Below are 22,672 nucleotides of genomic sequence, written 5' to 3'. Positions count from 1 at the left end.
GACTATGTTTTGGTCTTATCTTGTAGATTTCTCTTTAGAACGCTTGAGATTATAAATTTGCTTTCCAAGATCAAGACTAGTTGGTTCAAGGTCTGTTCTTTTCATGAGCAGGGAGCCCACCATGGGACTTGATCCCAGGACCGTGAGCCTATAGCAGACGCTTAACCGATGGAACCACCTAGGTGCCCCTCAAAGTCCGTCATTACTGATCTGGGTGCTAGACAGATGTCATTTCTCATTACGGTTTCATTCACCCATCTAGTCCTATGGACTGAGATGCATTTAGTGAGTGAGCGCAGACATTAAGCAGAACGTGGTGCTGTGAAAAATACCCTGCTCTATTCCCTTACTTCGTTGTTAATTACATTTGATTATCTTTGTGGAGAGATGCTTTACATTCCATGAAATTCACCCTTTCCAAGTATATGATTCAGTGGGTTTCAGTGTGGCCAGAGCTGTGCTTACATCTCCACTGTCTCATTTCGAACACTGTCATCAGCACAAAGACCACACCCACTGGGGTCACTCTCCGTAGTCCCCTTCCCCCAGGCCCTGGCAACCACTCCTCTACTGTCTCTTAGGGTTCTCCTCTCTCTAGCATTTCATATTAGTGGAATAAGACAGTCTATAGTCTTTTTTTTTTTTTTTTTTAAGATTTATTTGTTTGAGAGAGAGCACAGGAGGGAGCAGAGAAAAAGGGAGACAGACTCTTGCTGACTCCCCACTGAGCCCAGAGCCCAACATGGCGCTCAGTCTTGTGACCCTGAGATCATGACCCCAGCCAGAATCAAGAGTCGACGCTTCACTGACTGAGCCACCCCGGCACCCAACAGTGTGTCGTCTTTCGTAATTGACCCCTTTCACTCAAAGTCTGTTAATGTTACAACATGAATCCGTACATCCCTCCTTTTTTATGGTCAAATAATATTCCAGGTATCAAATTTGGTTTATTCATCCACCCGTTGAACATTTAGGAGTTTCTGTCTTCTGGCTCCTGTGAAGAGTGCTGGTGTAAAGCTTTATGCACAAGGTTTTATTTGAACACCCGTTTCCAGTGTTTTGGGGATGTAGACTCAGGAGAAGTACCGTGGGTAGTGTGATAGCTGTGCTGCACACTCTGAGACTGACAAACCGTTCTCCAAACTGGCTGCCCCAATTGACGATTCCACCAGCAACAAATGACAGCTCCCGTGTCTCCACATCTTTCCCAATGCCTGTTATTTTCGATTTTATTTCACCCCTCCTGGCAGGTGTGTGGGTGTGAAATGGTATGTCCCTGTGGTTTTTACTTGTATATTTTAATGTGTTCGTTGGCCCTTTGTTCATCTTTTCTGAGACATGTCTTTCCGATCCTTTGCCCACTTTACTTGGATTTTTATTATTGAGTGGTGAGTGTTCCTATACATTCCACATACACAGTTTGCAAATATTTTCTCCCTTCCGTGGGGCCAGCTTTTTGTGTTTAATATATTTTAATTTATATATTCTTGGGATGGAGTGTGGATTCTTTACAAACCAGGAAACAGTTGTGAAATAAATCAGAAGCCTGCTAAGGCAAGTATTTAAAGACTATACAAAGCAAGTTATGTGAATGTTTAAGGCACTAGTTGATCTGAGAGAGAAACATATGGCCTAGATGCAGGTGCACAAGAGAACTGGAGTGGTAAAAGGTCATCACAGAGCCAAAACAAAGAATGTTTTCCTGCTCCTTCCCATAATAAAGGAGTACACAGTGCAAGGCTCAGAAAATTAATTCAGGGGCTGCCTGGGTGGCTCGCTGAGGTAAGCGTCTGTCTTCTGCTCAGGTCATGATCCCAGGGTTCTGGGATCGAGCCCCACATCCAGCTACCTGCTCAGCGGGAAGCCTGCTTCTCCCTCTGCCTGCCACTGCCCTTGCTTGTGCTCTCTCACTGTCAAATAAGTAAATAAAATCTTCTTAAAAAAAAATAAAATTAATTCAGGACCAGTAAGAGGGAGACTTAATAGCCTTCTGTCTAATTAAATTATTAGAACTAGGTAACTTCCTCTGTCAGACCAGTAGATCAGTCATTCTTTAGGTGGTTGTTCATTCACTTACATCTTAAGCAAATATTTCAAAGCCACTAGTATATCCAGACACTATTTTCAAAGGTAGTGGACTCTGGAATATACCCATCAGGCACCGCCACGCCCCCAGGGCTGGGAGAACTGATACAAATAGTCACGCATTTCCCTAATACACACGACACCTGCCATACTCCAGGCATCGGGTTCGGCGGAAGGAACGCAGCGGGCAAGTGCACATCCAGGGCTGTTCCCGAGTGGATGGAAATATCCAACGTGAAGCAGCTCCACTGGGAGTGAGGTCCGGTCCGGGAGTCCCTCCGACCTGCGGCGCTGGTTAACGCAGGAAGCCCTCTCACGTTCAGCCCACAGATACTGCTATAGAGCAGGGGCTAGGAGTGGCCTGGAGATAACCAGGTGCTGGAGATCCGCAGCCCCGCGGGGCACAGGCCAGTGCAGAAGCACCCAGCCTCATGAAGACGACCCCAGGTCACAGGCTAGAATAAACACCACCAAGCCAGCAACTTATTTTGGGCCACCGATGTACACCGAGCAGCCAGACTAGAGCTAGGATGTGGCAGGCGCTGAGTGCTATTGGGGTGAACAAAGTCCAGCAAGCACAGAAGAGAGGCCCGAGCCCAGACAGCAAGACGGGTGTGTCCCGTGATGACCCACCCCCCCCCACTTCAGCCACAGGGCTCAGCAGGTGGAAGGGACCCCGCCTGGACGCCGCAGGCTGTAAATGCGAGAGCCGGGCCAGGAGCACCGGATGGCACCGCGCACGACCAGATGTGAGGAGACCAAGGACACTGCGCCTCCATTTGCTCCTCCCTGAAACCAAAACTAGTTTTGGGAACACAAGGAAATCCGGGAGACTTCTGAAACAAAAACCGGGGCCTCCCGCTGCACGTCAGGGCTGGCTCAGGCCCTGGTCTGGGGCTGACATTTTTTTTAAAGATTTAATTTACTTATTTGACACACACAGAGAGAGAAAGTACAAGCAGGAGGAGCGGCAGAGGGAGAAGCAGACTCCCTGCCAAGCAGGGAGCCCCATGCGGAACTCGGTCCCAGGACTCTGGGACCATGACCCGAGCCAAAGGCAGCCACCTAACTGACTGAGCCACCCAGGCCCCCTGGTGCTAACACTTAAAGCAGACCCAACAGGCTGAGGGAATGAAGTCGTTTCCATATTGACTGTATTGATAGAGACAGAAAAATGAGTGCCTAGAATCCCTAAAATCCAGCCAGGGACTCAGCAGGCAGATGAGGCAGGGGCCATAGGCTAACTAATATCACAGATAAATCATATTATGAGAGGCCAGAGAAAGGAGAAGGAGCCTCTGGGTTCCACAGACGGGCTCGTCCTTGAGCTGGAACGTACAGAAAGTCGAGGACTCTGAGGGTCAGAAATGCCGACGGGGCAAACACGCAGAGCACACAGGTCGGGGCTGGGCCATTCCTTCCCTCTGGGGCACGGAGGGCACGGTGGCTGGCCCAGGAGGGAGGCAGAGAAACGGGAGGCCAGGGCACAGAGGGCCAGAGATAGACCCCTCCAGTGAGTTCAGGCAGGATTCCCAGACACCAGGAATGCTGAGCTGTGAGTGTGTGTGTTTACATCATGGTGACAAGGAAATGATGTGTTAAAGTCCCAGCAAAGAGCACTAGGGAGAAATGGCAGGAGGGACAGGGAGACACAGGAGACGCTGTAGAACAGGAACATCTGTCCCGCAGACAGCCGGGGTAACCGCCATGTGTGTGCTGGGTGAAGGGAGAGAGACAGCTCTGGGTTTTGTTTGTTTTTTATTGCTTTTGTGTGGTATGGTTTGTTTCTATTTTGTGTCCGTTCTTAGGGTTTGTTGTTGTTTTGGCGTTAGTCTTTTTCAAAGACTTTTCAAAGACTTAGAAGCTCACCCTCATTCCAAAGTAAAAATCATTTAAATAATCAAAAACCATTTGATAGTCAGCTGCCAAGGTGACTTTCTGAGCAGGGACTCTGGGGTGGGGGTTGGGGGGGTACCCTGACCAGGCTCCTTTCCTGCCCCCCTCCCCCACGCTCCGCATTCCTCCGCGTCAGGATCTAGAACACCCACTTCGTCTTCCCTAAGCACGGTTGAGGATTCCCAGCAGCGTGGTGTGGGGAGCCCCTGAACCTTGGATGAGAGACCCAATGCCCCCACAGCAGGGAGTTCCAGAAACCTGGTACAAAACACCCCTTGGATTACGCATGCCTCTCCACGTGCCATCTGTATAGAATATGTACTATACGGTAACGCCTGAGAAAATTTGCAGCTCTGCCTGACAAGGTGTCCGCCAGAGCCCCCTAAGTGTAGAGCTAGAGTGCTCCCCAAATCGGGTGTCGATATCGAACACTAGAATCCCCTCCCAAAACAGACGCAAAGGACAGCCTCGAGACCCGTCCTAGCACACCCAGATCTGAGCATGCCTCAGCTATGCTAGGATCGCATACGTATTTGTCCAGTCTCATCCAGAACTGCGAAGTTGGTTTGCAAAACTTGACCCAAAAGCCAAGCTCCATTAGAATACGTAAAAAACAGCAACAAAAGAGAGAAAGCCCCAGCTAACAAAAAGCAATCTAAACGTCGGGGGTTTTGTGTGTTTTTGCAGAATTCTCCCAAGCTCTTCTGCCCCAAGAACAGAAGCTTCGACATCGATGCCATCTACAGCGTGATTGACGACGCCAAGCAGTACGTCTACATCGCAGTCACAGACTACCTGCCCATCTCCAGCACCAGCACCAAAAGGTCAGTGAGTGCACAGCCTCGTCCTCGAGCCCATTCTCCAGGGCCAGGCACACATGGGGGACCACGGGGAGCCAGCCTGCACCCGGAGATGCTCTCTGTTCACCTTGGGTCGCTGCCCATCAGACCTCCTCGGTCTGCATTCAGATCTTCCCCGTGACATGTCTCCTCCCTCAGTCCATCGGCAGGACTCAGGGGTCGTCTCCTGCCAGAGTTCCTCAGTGCTCTACCTCACAGGCACGGGAACGACTTGCAAGTGAAGATGGGGGTGTTGTCATCCTGAGCGTTACTTGAAAAATAAAAATAAATGGAATAACCCAAACGATTCAGAAAAATACTACGTCTTGAAGATGAGTTCACAGGTGTCCCTGAAGGACATGCTGACACTGAGGAGGCCTGGCAAGACCTTCCGTGGAGGAGACGTCATCTCGTTGTGTCCCCCGCCAGTCTTCATTAAATGCTCAACTTTCATATGCTTTCCGCTTCAAGAAGGAGGAGACTCAGAACATGGATGTTCTCAGTCCATTCCTCTCTATGAAGAAGAAAGCATTTTAAAAATAAAGGGGTTTTTTTGCAGTAATTAATCACTTTTTGGGGCAGTGTGTAAGTCCCTGAATATTTACATGGATACAGGCGTGGCTCTGCCCCCAAATGTTTCCTGCTTTTGCTTTCTTGCTGGGAGTGCAAAGATTTGGGTGCTTGCGCTCTAAAGAACACATTTTGTCCAGGAAAAGTTTTCAAAGGGCACATTTCTGGGAGTACCACCTGAGACTTTTTAATATGGAAAATTACAATTTCAAAATAACCATTTGCTGCGGTAAAATGATTGTGCATGCTCTCTATTGCTTTAATGTTTTTTAAGTTGCCAACGCCACATAGGCATAATATGCTTCCTTATGCAAATGGCTGTAGGATTGCGAAAGCATGTTTCCCCCAGAACTGCTGGAGACACTATGAAAACACTTTTACTTTAAAATGCGCTACATCCTTGAATATTCATAGGTTTTTACCCATCTACTAGTGCACGGTTTCTAGCTCTCCTTTTCATTTTCCTCTTATTTATTGTGTGTGTGGTTTCAGATACCATTTTAGATGTCAACTCCCCCGGGGACGATTTTGAAACCTCTTAGATAGGTTTTATAAGATCAAGTTATGGACACGTTAGTATGGAGGCTGATTTCTTGGGATTGACAAAACCTTCATCCCATGAAGTCCCAGGAACAAAATTAAGCTCCTTTGTGGTTGGGGTGGGGGCAAGGAGTTAGCATGGAGAACCTAAAACATCTTGGAAAAGCAAAAGTTAGAGAAAACTAAAAGAATGATAAAGAACGGAAAACTCACATGAAGTTTTGCGTTTGGGTTATTAATCTCCCGTTTCAGCTGTTAGTAAAAGAAGAGTTCTTTTCTCATCCTTAAAATAATGTAAGACCTGCCCCTGTTGTCAAGGATTCTGATGAAAAGTCATCAGAGACATAAGAGATAGTTCAAACATCTAGGCTATAATTAAATATGTAAGAATGAAAAAAAAAAAAATTTGGAAAACTCCTGGGAAAAGACACTGAAGTTTGTGTCAGCTGAGAATGTCTATTTGGTTTGTTTTTTGTTTTGGTACATTTTACTTCTGGGAGTGGTGACATGACTTCATTATTCTGCTGCAGTAGAACAATGTAGCCACATAGAGCTACACTTTTTCTTCCTTTCATAGTCTCACCAAAGGAAAACAACAAACTGCTTGAAGCATTTAATGCCCCCACTCATAAATCTGAAAGTAGGACCATTAAAATCTCAACTGTAACCAGATGTGCTCTTGCCTTACTTTAAAATAATTACCTTTAACTATTTTCTTATCAAGTGTAAATGGGCTTTAGATATTTCATAATTATAAACATGCCAATGACATGTCTCTGTTCATTATTCATTTGTGGCAAAACATTCTTTTTTGATAGTATAAAAAAAATTAAGCAAGCTGGGTCTTTCAGGTTTGAAATTCAGACAACTTTTGAATAATATTACCACTAGCCAGTCTATGAGAAAATTTTGTTTTGTTTCTGTATATTAAACTTCCTTTTCATTACAGTAAAAAAAAAAAGAAAGAAAGAAAGAAAGAAAGAAAAAATATTTAAGTCAGCCTGACTCCTTGTCTTTACATTGTCCTAGAGAAATCTTTCAGGAGTGATTCCAACTTGAATAAACAAATAGATACTATCAAATATGCTACAGACTTAACTTTTAGTGTACGTGCTGCTAAACATCAGGAAACACACGATCCCAAAGTAGAAATAGTTGGCAACAAGTAAAAAAAAAAATATATATACACCGTCACTTAGCGGCAATGTTAGAAGTAACTTCTACTTTTCAAAGAAGTAGGAAGAAAGCAGAACAATGATGTGTGGCTAAGTACATCTTGCAGTAAAAAAACCAGAGGCCCTATTTCACTTCTTCGTGTTTTAGCCATCGGGTGCTCTTTCTTTAAGCAATTCACTTATTTATTTGGTTCTCAGTGTGCGGTGGTTCATTATTTATTTCCTCAGTCACATGCAATACATCTTTCAGAAGGAAATCAGTAAAAGTGTGAAGGAACAATAAAAATGTAGGCTGGCAGCCAAGAACCCCCTCTGGCAAAGTTACCTTTGGATGTGAAGGAGAAACAAAGGCTTTCCCAGAAAACAAAAGCTCAAGGCGTTCACCACTCAGAGACCTGCCTTACAAGAGGTGTTGAAGGGAGCTCTTCAAATTGAAACAACAACAACAAAATGAAAGCACACTAAGTTCCGATTAAGGTGATAAACAAGCAGTTGGAATTAGAATATTGTAATTGTAACTCCTTTTTGGAATAGTAGATTATACTCTTAACTGTATGTTAAAGGAAAAGAGCATTAAAATAACTCTCGCTACTAAAACTGGGGATGAAGTCACAGCTGACGAAGAGGTAACATCACAACATCGAAAGTACAGGAGGAGAGAAGCAAAAGGATGATAGGTGAAAAGAAAAGTGCAGTCAGTAGAGTTTTGGCTAAGATCAAGTATGTAGTAGAGAAAACTGTTTTTTTCTATGAGATGCCTTGTGTAAACCCCATAGTAACTACATGACAAAAATCTAGGGCAGAAATATGAAACATGAAAAGGAGGGAGAACGACCAAATCATCCTGGAAAACCACCAACTGGCAAAAGCAGACTGAAACAGAAAGAAAAAGAAACACGGAAAAACAAAACCAGAAGGCGGGAGATAAAATGGCCAGTAGTAAGTAAATGCTTACCTATTAGCAATCACCCTCAGTGAAAATGCACTGAACTCACCAATCAAAAGGCACAGAGTGGCTGAAGGGACAAAAAAGCAAATATGCTGCCTACAGGGGACTCACTTCAGCTCTAGAGACACGTACAGGCTCAGAGTGCAGGAATGCAAGATGACGCTCCAAGCGAACAGAAATGAAGGCAAGTGTAACCATACTTATTGGACAAAATAGACTTTAAGCCAGAAAGGGTCCCAGGAGACAAAGAAGGTCCTTATGTAATGATAAAAGGGCCAGTATATCAAGAAGATAGAGCAATCGTAAATATATGTGCTTGTTGCCAACACTGCGACTTCAAAACATATTAAGCAATTAATGAGGGATCATAAGGGAGAGATAGACAATAATGCAGTAATTGTAGGGCACTCTAATACCCAACATCAGCCATGGATAAACCAACCAGACAGAAAGTCAACAAGAAAATGTTGCAGTTGAACCTAGCTTTAGAACAAATGGACTTTAGCAGGCGTACTCAGAACATCACACCCAACAGCAGCAGAATACACGTTCTTCTCAAGTGCACATGGAACATTCTCCGGGATAAATCACATATTAGGCCACAAATCAGCAAATTTAAGAGAGTTGAAATCATACCAACTATCTTCTCCGACCACAATCCTATGAAACTAGGAATCAACAAGAAGACAGTAAAAATATCTACAAATACATGAAACTAAAAGCACTTCTAAACAACTGTTGGGTCAAAGAAGAAATCAAAAGGGAAATAAAAAATTGTCTTGAAAACACAACATATTGAATATTATGGGATGCATAAAAGCAGATCCAAGAAGAAAGTTTATGACTATAAATACATACACTGGGAAATGAGAAAGATCTTAAATAACCTCACTTTACACCACAAGGAACTAAAAAAAGAAAGTATCAGAGCAGAAATAAATGAAATAGAGATCAAATCAATAGAAAGTATCAACAAACCAAGAACTGGTTCTCTGAAAAGAAAAACAAAATTGAAGCCTTTAGCTAGACTAAGGAAAAAAGAGAGAAAGCTCAAAGAAATAAACATGAAAGAGGAGATATTACAACTGATACTACAGAAATACCTAGAATTATGAGACTACTCTGAACAATTATATGTCAAGAAATTATGTAAACTAAAAGAAATGACTACATTTCTAGAAACACAACCTATCAAGACTAACGCAGGAAGATGGAGAAAATCTGAACAGACCAGTTGTGAGTAAGGAGATTGAATCAGTAATAAAAAAAAAAAAACTCCCAACACAAGAAATCTCAGGACCAGATGGCTTCCAAACGTTTAAAGCAGAATTAACACCAGTCCTCCCCCAAACTTGTTCAATATACCAAGAAGGAGAAACACTTTCAAACTCATTCTGTGAGGCCAGCGTTACTTTGCTACCAAAATCAGATAAGGAGACCACAAGAAAGAAAACTATAGACTAATATCCCTGATGGATATAGATGCAAATATTCTCAAGAGATTATTAGCAGACTGAATTCAGGAACACATTAAAAAGGATTATACACACACAATGAACAAATGGGATTTTATCCCTGGGATAGGACGGTATTTCAACATATGCAAGTCAACAAATGCAAATACACTGCATCAGTAAAATGATAAATATGACATGATCATCTCAATAGACAAAGAAAAACCATTTGACAAAATACAACACCCTTTCATGATAATTAAAAAAAAAACAAAAACAAAAAAACCCTCTAACATGGGTACCGAAGTACTATAACTCAGCATGATAAAGGCCATATATGACAAACCAACAGCTAACATTACACTCACTGGAGAGAAATTAAACCATTTCCCCCAGGATCAGGAAAAAAGCAAGGATGCCTACTGTCAGCAGTCTTACCCAATAGAGTCTTCGGAGCCCTAGCCAGAGCAGTCAGGCAAGAAATAAAAGGAATACACATTGGGAAGAAAGAAATAAAATTACCATTATTTGCTGATGATGTGACCTTATATGTAGAAAATCCTAGAAAATCAGTTTGAAAAAAAAAAAACTGTTGGAATTAATCAACAATTTCAGTAAAGTGTTACAATACAACATCAGTTGTATTCCTTTACACCAATGATGAATCCTCTGAAAAAGCAGGAAAACCATCACACTCACAGTAACATCAAAAACAATATTCTTAGGAATAAATTTAACAAAGGAAGTGAAAGATCTGTACAGTGAAAACTACAAAGCTTTGCTGAAAGAAACTGAAGAAGACACAGATAAATGGAAAGGCATCTCTGTCCGTGGACTAGAAGAATTAATATTGTTAAAGTGACTATACTACTGAAAGTGATCTACAGATTCAATGCAAATCAAAATACCAAAAGTATTCTTCACAGAAATAGAAGAAATAACCTTAAAATTTGTGCAGAACCACAAAAGACCCCAAACAGTCAAAACAATCCTGAGAAAAAGAACAAAGCCGTAGTAATAAAAACAATACAAGACATCAACCAATGGAACAAAATAGCCCAGAACTAAACCCTGGCTTATACAGTCAACTAACGTTCAACACAGGCACCAGGAGCACTCAATGGGGAAAAGACAGTCTCTTCAACAAATGGTACTGGGGAAAACTGGAGAAAAACATAGAGAACAGTGAAGTTGGACCCCTCTCAACACGACTCACAAAAATTAACTCAAGATAGATCAAAGACTTAAGATAAGACCTGATACCATAAAACTCCTAGAAGAAGATATAGGGGAAAAGCCCATCAATAATGGTCTTGGTAATAATTCTTTTGGCATGACACCAAAGCCCAAACAACAATAACAAAAAATTAACAGATGGGACTATATCAAACTCAAAAGGTTTTGCACCGCAAAGGAAACAATTAACAAAATAAAAGGACAGCCTACAGAATGGGGAAAGATTTTTGCAATCCATATCACTCTGTATGGAATCTAGAAAACTTCTACCTGTAGAAAACACAGTGCAAGGATGGTTACCAATGGCTGGGGGATAAGGGACAAGAGTGACAGTGTTTAAGACTGCAAACTTGTGATGAGTAGTAAATAGGTCAAGGCTAATGTGCTGTGAGCATTTTACTGTGATTATGTAATCTGGTGACTGTCAGTACATGGGCAGTCATTACAATATAAGACTGTACCAAAGGAACATGCTGTGTAGCTTTTTAAATTTATACAATGCTATGCATCAAATTTATTCCTTAAGAAAAAAAGGAGGCTGATTGGTCCGTGGGCTATTAATATTCTTCACTTATACTTGCATTCAACAAACGTTTATTGGGCACTGTGCAGGAGTGAGTAAAGTCTGAGTGGTGTGTGGTCCCAGGAACTCCATCCCATAGGGCGAATGGACACAGAACCTAGTGTAACCGCACAGTGCGGTGAATGGTACAGTAGTATATCCATATCATATTATAGGTCCTCGGTGAGAGAGCAGCTGTGGCAGGTTCGGAGGTAGCAGAAGCTTACTGGAGGAAATGCTACCTGATTACATTTTAAAATACGCAGGAGTTGATCAAACAAAGGATAAGAAGGAGTTTTCCAGGTAGAAGGGACAGCTTGGGCAAAGTTTTAGGTGGGGAAAAATAGCCCTACCACATGCCAGGATCTGTAACGGGTTTGGTGCTGGGCACAGGCGGTGAGAGACCAAATGGGAGGGAGGGCAGGGACCCAGGACAGGAGGATCTGACTGTGAGGGAGTCTTGTGACTTTGGGGAGCCTCCACTATGTTTTAATCAAGGGAGATACGCTTTTAGACAGATCGCTTCGGTGGTCATGGAAAATGTACTTGACAGGGACAAGACTGGAGGCTGCGAAACCATTTTGGAGCAGGTACAGTGGCCCAGGTCAGGGATGATGATGACGGCCGCGGAGGACAGAATAAAGGACACACGTGCCAGCAGCGTCTCTGCAGTACACGGGGAGGAGGAGAGTGGGCGCAAGGACGGCCGGGTCTTTGCTTGGGTGATGAGATGATGAACATCATACAGAGTAGAAGGAGATAAGCAGATTTGTGACTTTAAACTCCTTATAAAGGTCCAGATGGGTAAAGATCTTACAAAGATATCCAGAAGGAAGTCTGAAGAAGGTGAGCCTGGTGATGTGAATTTGGAGCTTTTCAACTCTAGAGACAGTTGAGATCAAGTGCGTCGATGAAGCCGCCACGGAGACGGCCTGTCGAGAGGAGGACGGGATGGTGATGGAGTCTTAGGGGTGTATGGACCGCACGATAGATCCAGGAACACTGTGAGAGATAAGGAAGGGACAGACCAGCAAACCACAGGGTCATAGAAGCCAGGGAGTCCCTTTCAAGAAGAAAAGAACCATCAACAGAGACACATGTGGCTTAAACTAACAGGAAAATAAAAATGGAATGATGTCCATTAGATTTGGCTGTTGGCTGTTGGGATATCACCGCTGACTTGGAGATTTGCACAAAAATGGTGAGCTGGAGGCCAGGGGGCAGTAGGCTGAGGAATGGGTGGGGGCGGTCAAGTCAGAGGTTCTGGATTACACTGTCGAGAAGTTACATTCACAAAAAAGTAGAGACAGACCCACACAGACGGAGAGCAAACTGATGGTCGCCAGAGGGGAGGGGCAGGAGGACAGGCAAGGTGGGCAAAGGGAGAGGGAGGTACAGGCTTCCAGCTGCAGAACAAGTCTGTCACAAGGATGATGGCACAGCACAGGGAACATACTCGTGATCGTGTCACGGTGCTGTGTGGTGACAGATGGCAGCTGCCCTTGTGGTGAGCACAACGTACTATATAGAGATGCTGAATCACTGTGTTGTACACTGAGACTAACGTAAATGTGTGTCAGCTACACTCCAAGACAGATGTAGACAGATGGAAGTTTATTTAGTTCAAAAGGGAAAAGAAACTGTGCACCAGCCACACAGAGATGCAGTCAGGGGAGGGTTTTCTGAGCGAGATTTACATTTTGTCTCAAACTAAGAGGAAGGGGTGGCGGGGTGGGGGTGGGTGGTTGAAACTCTCTTTGGGAAGGAACGGCCAATGAAACACAGTTGCAGAGGGTCAGGGCAATAGCCCAGGGGGTAGGGTGGTCCAGGTCTGACCGTGAACAGGTTGCCTTATCCTCTGAGCTAGGGGAAAGGGGAGAAGGATGTGTGAGGCTCTGGGGGGTAGAAAGTTGTGAAAGATCAAAACAGAGAAGCTCTACCTTGTGCATAGAGGGAGAAACCGGTTTTTCTTGAGTGGGGTACAGCTTAGAGTAGCTACAGAAAGGTCCTAGAGGAAGAACTTGCCCAAGGCAAGAACGAGGTGATGGATGGCGGTGAGGGCCTAGATGCCTTTGTGATGTCTCCTACCTCACGGGGCTGAGCTGACCTTGTTCAGCAGTCCTTGGCTTTGTGGCTATAGAAACAGACCAAGGGAGGTGTGGCTCTGACCCAAGAGCTCAAGGAAGGGGTAGGGCATGTGTCCTTCAGGTGATCAGTAAGGTTGGGCTGGGTTGGGAAGGGGACCCGAAGCTGATGGGGCAGGAGAGCGCTCAGTGGGGATTTCACAGGGTGCAGGACACTGGGGGACCACAGGCTAGTCCATACGAAGAGGAGATATTTGGAGGTGCGCTGATTACAAAGCCAGCAGGCTAACGTTTTGATAATACTTTATTAGTCGAAACTGAGTTGGCCTGGAATGAGGGAAAGATTTGAACCAGTGAACAGAAGGTCTACGTGCATCAGAGCTGAGGGGAGAAAGAGAGATTTGGGGCCTGTCTTTAACATGGAAATGTTTGTTGTTTTTTCTTTTTAAATGAGAAATCAACAGTTCTGGAAGTGACAATGTGTGGTGTTGGGGGGGCCGACCCCATCTCCTAAACCAGATGGGTAAATTGTGGTGGCAAATAACATGGCAGAAGTTCTGGAGAAGCTGTGGCCTCAGGAGGAGTCAGGATTTAGTTAAGGCAAAAGGCTATGGATTCGGGGCAGAGGCTGAGCCTCCAGGAGACCCCATTGGCCTGGTGGAGTAGTCCAGGACCAGAGTAGCTGGCGGCTTGGTCAGGAAAGAGGAAGGCAGCCTGGAAATGAGAGTATGGGGAAGTTTGGGTAATCAGAGCAGAAGCTCACTTCGGGGGGTAGGGGGGGCAATTTCCAAAGAAGAAGTTCTCAAAGCCTTTGGGGACTAATGGGGTGCTCAAAGAATTCTGTTGGAAAGTTGACTCTCAGCGCACAGGTGAGCTGAGGTGATGAGGAGCGGTGAGGACAGCAGGTGGTGGTCAGTCTGCCCACACCCTCTGAGGCCCCGGTGGTGGGAGAACTCATTTCAGTCAGGGGGAGGACCCAGGAGAGTATCGTCTGTAGGTGCCCAGCCCAGGAGATCTGTGTGTTTTCAAGGTGTCCTATCAGGTTATGTCTATATTGAAGAATGAAGTAATGATCGGGTTAATATAAATGTTCTTTGCAGTCTAGTAAATTTCTTCCCCCAAACTAACTTATTTTCTTTATTTTTATCCACATGGATATTATTCCTACAGGACTTACTGGCCAGACTTGGATGGGAAAATAAGAGAAGCATTAGTTTTGCGAAGCGTTAAAGTTCGACTCCTTATAAGCTTCTGGAAGGAAACTGACCCCCTTACATTTAACTTTATTTCATCTCTTAAAGCTATTTGCACTGAAATAGCCAACTGCAGTTTGAAAGTTGTAAGTATGATGTTGACTTCAGTATTATTACATAAAAAGGGCTGATTCCCTCCCCACGTCCCTGAAAGCTGTAGGCACACGCATTTGCATAAACTGCCATTTAAGAACCAGGATTACAGTCTCTGACAGTGAGAAAATATTTCAAAAGTAGGATAAGTTTTTTTTTAAGACAAACACAGGAGAAAAAGAGCCTGGAACCCGTGTTTGCTGGAGCCCTCCCGGCCCCGCCCTGTCTTCACACACTGCCTGCTGAGTCTTCTCTGCTTTGCTTGAACTGCCTCGTTCACCTGCCGTTCCTGTTTCTAAGTCTGTGACCATCAGAGGAGCGACACGTGCTCCTCCACAGTGTCCCACCACCACGACCTGAGCTCCAGTCCGTCGGGCTGGGTGCTAATCCACATACTTTGAGGGAGGCAAGATTGGGACCGGGTTTTCAGCTCAGTGTAGCAATGCCTTAGCTCATCTTTGATTCTCCTCAGGTTCTCACATGTGACGCCCTCATCCTCCTCTCTAGGCCTTTGCATAGGCTGTTCCCTCGGCCTACAGCACTCTGTTCCTCTGTGCCTTATCTGACTAAGGCCCGCTAGTCCTTTAGGGCTCACCTTTTCCAACCCCCACTGCAGTCATTCGGTAAGTGTACCCTGACACCCTGCTCTGTGCCAGGCACCCTTCTGGGCGATGGCTCTGTGCTCCATGCAGTCTTTAGGGACCAAGATGACAGAGACACCACCATCTACTCTGACACATAGCTTCCAAGGTAGTCCCAAGCCTCAGCATCCCCAGGCCTGGAGAGAGAACGGAGGACTGCCCGGGACGCGTTCCCGGGGTGGACCTGGAGGGGGTGAAGATACCGTCCGGGGTGGACCTGGGGGGGTGAAGATCCCTTCCGGGGCGGACCTGGGGGGGGTGAAGATCCCGTCCGGGGTGGACCTAGGGGTGTGAAGATCCCGTTAGCCTTTCTTCTGCTGCTCAGAAGTCACCGCCCCGCCACACCTAATGGCAGGGGAGGGGCGTGTTCCCAAAAAGACAAAGGAACAGGTCTGTGGGTCATCAGTCTGCCATTCTGAGCACCCACACGGAGAACCCTCGTCCCCCATTGGTACCGCACAGCACAAAGTTCAGGACCTCCCGGAGACGTGCAGTTCTGGACCTCACAGTTCGATAAACAGATACTAAAAAGAAAACGATTATGCGTAAGACCCAAAACCCAGGCTGAAGTTACCTCCTCCCCATATAACAGGGACAGGGAAAGGCCAGTTAAATGTATGTACTGGTAGCCACAGCCAAAGGTTTTGTTGCACGTGATTCTGACACATGACCAATCTGCTTCCTTGCCCCTATGCCTCTGCCTCTGCCTCCTGCCGCCTCGCCCCCTTCGCCTCCGTTTCTCCCTCCCTCTCATTAGTGGTGGCTTCATTCAGCTCCATCAGACTTGGGTGGGAAGATTATACCGATTATGATTATTCCAGCTACCAGATTTTTGCTGCAAGATTGAGTCTTAACAGGCCTCAGTCACTTAAAAGTATTTTTCAGACTAATTTTCTGCTCTTAGGCTCCTGGCACAATCAGTTTTTCCAACCCTTTGAAATACCAAATTTCCAGTATTCTGTTCTCTTTCCTGTCTGCTTACAAGCCAGCACACCTGATCCTGAGCTCATTCATCTCCTCTGATAACTTCCAGAAAGCACTAATAACAACATACACCACTAAGAGTTTGTTCCCTAGCCCTTGCCCTGTAGCCAGAGTATTGGGGGGGGGGGGGGCAGGAGTGGGGGCAGTGCTTGGTCTTCCTTCCACATTAATGCAGGTTATGGTTTTACCAAATACTTTGCCACTGCTTTGTTCTCTATTCTTTCCATGTTGCAGAACCAATTTCCTTGTTGCCTGCTACCCATTGGGTAAACCGCTGTTACGTCTTCTGTTAAGTTTTTATCATTACTGTACAGCACCATCTCATTTCACTTTGCCTAGAAGTAGTAAGTGCTTAATTTTTTTTTTAAAGAAGGAATTTCTTAAGTTCATGAGTATAGACAGTTGGACAGGCACTGAATTACATACTTTCTATGTACTATCTAATATTCACAACTACAATATGAAACAGGAACATTTATATTGTAAAGACATAGAAATTTATATTGTACATTTTAAAGACTTGAGAAGCTATACATCTGACTTAAATATTTCTGGGATAAACAAAAATGTAGATAAAATGTTCTTTAACTCATTCATATCATTAAATTTTTTTAAAAGTTGAAGTTATCAACAATATAAAGACATAAAATTCTAGGATTTACCATCGATTTCAAAAAACTGTGATTCTCATGTAGATTACATTTTAATCTCCCTAACATTCTAATAATATTGATGGAAAACAAATTTTTATCTCCATTTAACTGGTTTTTATAAACTGTGGTAGCCATGCACATGTCTGAGTTCACAAATCAGTATTAGAAATAGAAACAGGTCTGCAAAGCCTAGAGCTAACATCTTACTCAATGATGAAGGGTTGAAAGCTTTTCCTTTAAGATCAGAAACAAGACAAGGGTTCCAGCTCTTACCACTCCTATTCAACATAGTACTGGAAGTCCTAGCCAAAGCAATCAGGGAAGAAAAGGAAATAAAAAGTATTAGAATTAAAAAGGAAGAAGCAAAACTGTCTCTCTTTGCAGATGACATGATTTTCTATATATAAAATCATAAGATTAACCCAAAAAATGTTGGATTTAATCAGTGAATTAAGCAAAGTTGCAGGATATGAAATTAAATACAGAAACCAGTGGTGTTTCTACACACTAACAATGAAATTTCTGAAAAAGAAATAAAGACATAGATTCCATTTATACTAGCATCAAAACAACAAAATACTTAAGAATAAACTTAACTAAGGAGATGAACCATTTCTATGCTGAATACTCTAAGACGATGAAATCGAAGACGATGCAAAAAAATGGAAAGGTATCCCACATTCACAGATTAGAAAAATGGATATTGTTTAAACGTTAATACAACCAAATCCATCTATAGATTCAATGCAATCCAATCAAGATTCCAATGGGATTTTTACAGAAATAGAAAAAACACTCACAAAATTTATGTGGAACTGCAAAAGACCCTGAATAGCCAAAGAAATCTTGAGAAAGAAGAACAAAAAAGCAAGTATTACACTTAGCGATTTCAAGCTATGCTATAAAGCTACGGTCATCAGATACGGTACTGGCATAAAAACAGACAGATAGACCAATGGAATAGAACCAAGAGCTCAGAAATAAACCCAAGCATATGCAGCCAACCAATATTTGACCAGGGAGCCAAGAATACTCAATGGGGAAAAAAATAATCTCGTCAACAAATGGTGTGGGATAACTGGATATCCACATGTAAAAGAATGAAACTGGACCCAGATCATACACCGATCACAAAAATGAACACAAAATGGATTAAAGACTTAACTGTAAGACCTGAAGCCATGAAACTCCTCGACATGGATTAAGGTAATAATTTTTTGGATGGGACATCTAAAATACAAGCAACAAAATTAAAAAGAAACAAAGTGAAAAGATCACCTATGGAAGGGGAAAAATGTTTGCAAAGCATATATTTGATAAGGGCTTACTACCCAAAATCAATCAAAAACTCATACAACTGAATAACAAATAACCCAATCAAAAAATGGACAAAGCACCTGAACAGACATTTCTCCAGAGAAGATATACAGAAGGCCAAGAGGTACATGAAAAGATGCTCAACACTGCTAGTCACTAGGGCAATGCAAACCCAAACCGCTGTGAGATACCGTAGCATGCATGTTAGGACAGCCGTCATCAAAAAGACGGGAGATGACAAGGATGTGGAGAAAAGGGAGCGTGTGTGCACCGGTGGCAGGATTGTAGATGGGCACAGCCACAATGGAAAACAGTATGGAGAATCCCCGAAAAATTAGAAATAGAACTACAGTGATTCCGCAATTCTATTTATGGGACTATATCCAAAGGAAACTAAAACACTAACTCAAAAAGGTATCTGTACCTTTGTGTTCTTAGCAGCAGTATTCATGGTAACCAAGAAATAGAAACAACTTAAGTGCCCAGTGGATGAATGGATAAAGAAGTGGTGGTATACCTATACAATGGACTGTCGTTCAGCCAGAAAAATGAAGAAATACTACCATTTTTGACAACAAGGATGGACCTTGAAGGCATTATTCTAAGTGAAATAAGTCCGAGAAAGACACATACTGTATGATACTGTATGTATAGTCTAAAATTAAAAACAAAAACAAAGAACACAAAGTCATGGAAAAAGAGATGAGACTTGTGGTTACGTGGGGTGGGGTGTAAAGGTAGGGGAGACGGGGAATTGGAGGAAGGTGGTCAAGGGTACAAATTTCGAATTACAGGATAAATACTAGAGATTTAACGTACAACTTGATGACTACAGCTAACACTGCTATGTGGTATGCAGGTAAGTTGCTAAGAATATAAATCCTATGAGTTCTCATTACAAGGAGAAATTTTGTTTATTCTTTTCTTCTTTCTTACCTTTTTATTGTATCTATATGAGAAGATAAGTACTAGCTGGACGTATTGTGAGTCATGCCATGATACGTGTAAATCAAAGCATAATGTGGTACAACTTAAATTTATACAGTGATAGAGGTCAGTTACTCCTCAGTAAAATGGAAAGAAACAGGTCTATGATCACTACTATGGATCTGTTTTCCACATCAGATTTGCAAGTGAATGTGATAACCAGGAGTGGGATTGGGGCACAATCTCAGTTTGGAATCAGATAATCAGAGATTAGAGGAAACAGTGGTATGGTACCACCAGAAAGCCAAACAGAGACCCAGGAGAATAGAGCCCGTTTGTGTTCAGTACCTTTCCATGGATGAGAGAATCCTGGGGGTTGTTTCAGCTCAGGGATGGTATTTTCTAGATAACTGAAGTGGCACGTGGGACACCCTGGAAAAGCAAGTGAAGCACCATGTTCCCAGTGCTTAGCAGGATGCTGGCACAAAGCATTCAAAACGTGTGTGTTGGGTGGATGGATGGGAGGGAGGAAGGAAGGAATCAAAAAAGGTAGCTGATGAAGGTTCAGGAAGGATCTGTGAACCAGGGAGTGAAGGGAGCAGGAAGCATGTGGACGTGGAGTCACTTTTGCACACTCAAGTGTGCTGGAAAAGGGTGAAGAATCTGCCGGGTAAGCTGATTCACTCCGAGCTCAGTACACGTGCAGTCAGAGGAGCGCCATTGCCAGACTTACCAAGTTCAGCAGGGTCATAAGGTACAGGCCTGATTATGATTTAGATATGACAGTACCCACAGATCAGGAGATGAAGGCCATTGGAAAGACCGTTTCATTCACAGATCTCAAGAGAAGGGAGCAAGCTGGGAAGTCCCAGGGTCATCGGGGAGGCAGGAGTGAGGGAAGCATGGACAAGAACTTTTGTTTTGGCTTATAGGGTTGGGGAAGGGGCAAGGCAAGATAAACCCAGTTAGGACTAGCAAGTTGAATGATTTCAGTGGGAGCCCATAAAGCAGGTGGTTCAGGATATGGACCATGGACTGTTTGGGTTATGTATGAGAAGTGTTCTCACAAGCAAGTTGTTTGCTATCTCCAGGAATTAGCCAGCCCCCGGGAGGGCAGTCCCCCAGGCTCAGCACAGCTCAGATGTCAAAGCATCAGAACACAGAAAAGAAGACATGACTAATACAGAAGCAGAGGGAAGAAAGTCTAGAGCCTAGCACACATGGTGCCTTTGCTCGCCCCCTTCTCGAAGACACTGTCCTTTGAAATCTCCATCATGGAATATTAAGTGCTCTCATTTAAGATTAGCAAGAAATTATAAGGAAAGCAGAATCCATCCTTTTGTTCTCTTCTTAGTCAAGAGATCACCCTGGATGGTGGGTCATCCTGTGAGCTCGGTCACGGTTCAGGTCTCATCTGAGCAATTACCAGTTCTAGCAGATTCTGGAAACACCAGCCCACCTACCTCCACTCTCAGCCCCCTCTCAGCCCCCTCTCAGCCCACCCGCCCCATGCCCCAGGCCTGAGAGGTGTTTTTGGGGTCACAGTAAAGTTGAAATTCAGGATTCACAGTCTGAAGTGGTGATTTGTCTTTGACTTATTAAAAGAGCTTCAAGACCAAGGTGTTGAGATGCAAAGCATTTGTTCTCTTGGCAAAATCTCTTTTGACCTTTGCAAATCCCCAGCTGAATCACCTAGTCATTGACAAAGGGCCTGCTGCTTTTATAATGCGTGCAACAGAGGAACATTAATTCAGTTCGTTAGCATGCGTGACAGAGAGGACCCTGAGGCAGACCTGAAATACCCATACATCCAGATGAGTAAGACAACGAGAATTAAAGAAACTTCTGGCCTTCACCCTGTTGAAAGAATGCATTTTATGCTCATTTTGCAGCTTAAAAGTGTTAATTATAGATCTAGTTGAGCATGCTAATTTTTCCTCTTGTTGCCTATATAGATGAGAGAACAAAAATAGCTTCCTCTATATGGAGCAACGAGATTGTGGCTTTGATAACCCAGGACGAGGTCGGCTGTGGGTATTTGGAGAAGAAACCCTTTTGTGCTCCTGAACAAAACCAGAGATGTTCCCTATTCACCCGCTTTTTTTGATTTGCTTATTTTTGTGTCTTACAGAAATTTTTCGATCTGGAAAGAGAGAATGTGTGTGCTACAAAAGAACAAAAGGATCACACCTTTCCTAAATTAAATCGCAACAAGTACATGGTGACGGACAGCGCAGCTTATATCGGTAGGTGTCGGGGCTGTCGGGCTTCTTGGGGGACCAGGCAGGCCAACGGTGGTCCCACCGTGGTCTTCCATGCCCCGCGGGCCCTGGAGGAAACAGGACGGGAAGGACAAACACCCCTTGAACTGAACATCTCTAGGGCTTGGTTCAAATATGAGGACATCATAGAAGATGTTTTTAACAAGTGTTTTCTTTGGCCCACTTGCTTCGTGCTATGGGTGAGGACGTGAGTGGCTCATGAAAGGCAAGTCCCAGGGGCACCAGGTGGCTTGGTCATTGGGCATCTGCCTTCGGCTCAGGTCATGATCCCGTGAACACAGTGCTCCCCACCCACCGTACCTCAGCCAGCCTGTCCTGAGTCCCAGGAGGCCGACCTGATGGCAGCTCAACACAAGGAGCGCTGCCTGGACAAGCATCCCTCCGCCGCCGCTCTGGAAATTGCCCTTGGAGAACCTGCTTACGCTCTCTAAGCCTCAACATCCTCTCTGTACAACGGGGCCCATAACAGTTTCTACTTTGTTGGGTGAAATTTAAGCAGAATAATATATGCAGGGTACCTTGCACAATTAGAATCCCGGCACATAGATAATAACGGATTTGTGTCAGCTGTTATTTTTAGGGTAATAATGCTCCAGATGCCGAAATCATACCAGCTGGCGGAATTACTAATGTGTCCATCTGTGCTCCTTTCCTACAGTGTGCATGAGTCCAGAGTAATCCCTTAACTGGTACCATCAACATCGGAGTGGAAATTGTTATCTATAAAAGAAGGGACATAAATCCCAGAACGGCAGTCTGGCTATTTCATTGTACAGAGGACATGGCAGGCTCAAAGCAGAAAAGAAAAATGTGTGTGGGATAGAGGAATGTGGAATATGGTGGTCCCCCCCTCCCCAATTCAGTGAGAGTAAAGAGTATGGCCTTTGCCTTGTAAAGCACTTTATCTCATTTGATTTTTTTTTCTAAGATTTTATTTATTTGACAGAGAGATAGAGAGGGAGCGTAAGTAGACAGAGTGGCAGGGAGAGGGACAAACAGGGTCTGCACTGACCGAGGAGCCCAATGAGGGGCTCAGTCCCAGGACCCAAGGATCATGACCTGAGCCGAAGGCAGCCACATCTGACCGAGCCACCCAGGCGCCCCCATGCCTCTGTTTTCTTATCTGTAAAAT

The 22,672-nt window shown here is 44.1% G+C and overlaps 1 protein-coding gene across 4 annotated transcripts in view; it reads left to right on the top strand.

Annotated features, from left to right (window-relative positions):
• Positions 1-22,672, top strand: part of PLD5 (phospholipase D family member 5) — a 394,554-nt gene that overhangs the window by 361,526 nt on the left and 10,356 nt on the right. For all 4 annotated transcript variants that reach the window (XM_032317256.1, XM_032317255.1, XM_032317257.1 and 1 more), the window contains 3 exons: positions 4,669-4,805; positions 14,561-14,729; positions 21,390-21,504. In XM_032317256.1, coding sequence (XP_032173147.1) covers positions 4,669-4,805; positions 14,561-14,729; positions 21,390-21,504 — 421 coding nt within the window. The remainder of the gene's footprint in view (positions 1-4,668; positions 4,806-14,560; positions 14,730-21,389; positions 21,505-22,672) is intronic.

This window comes from Mustela erminea, chromosome 17 (genome assembly GCF_009829155.1).
Source record: "Mustela erminea isolate mMusErm1 chromosome 17, mMusErm1.Pri, whole genome shotgun sequence".
Taxonomy (NCBI): Eukaryota; Metazoa; Chordata; class Mammalia; order Carnivora; family Mustelidae; genus Mustela; species Mustela erminea.
This window is presented reverse-complemented; position numbering and strand designations above follow the sequence as displayed.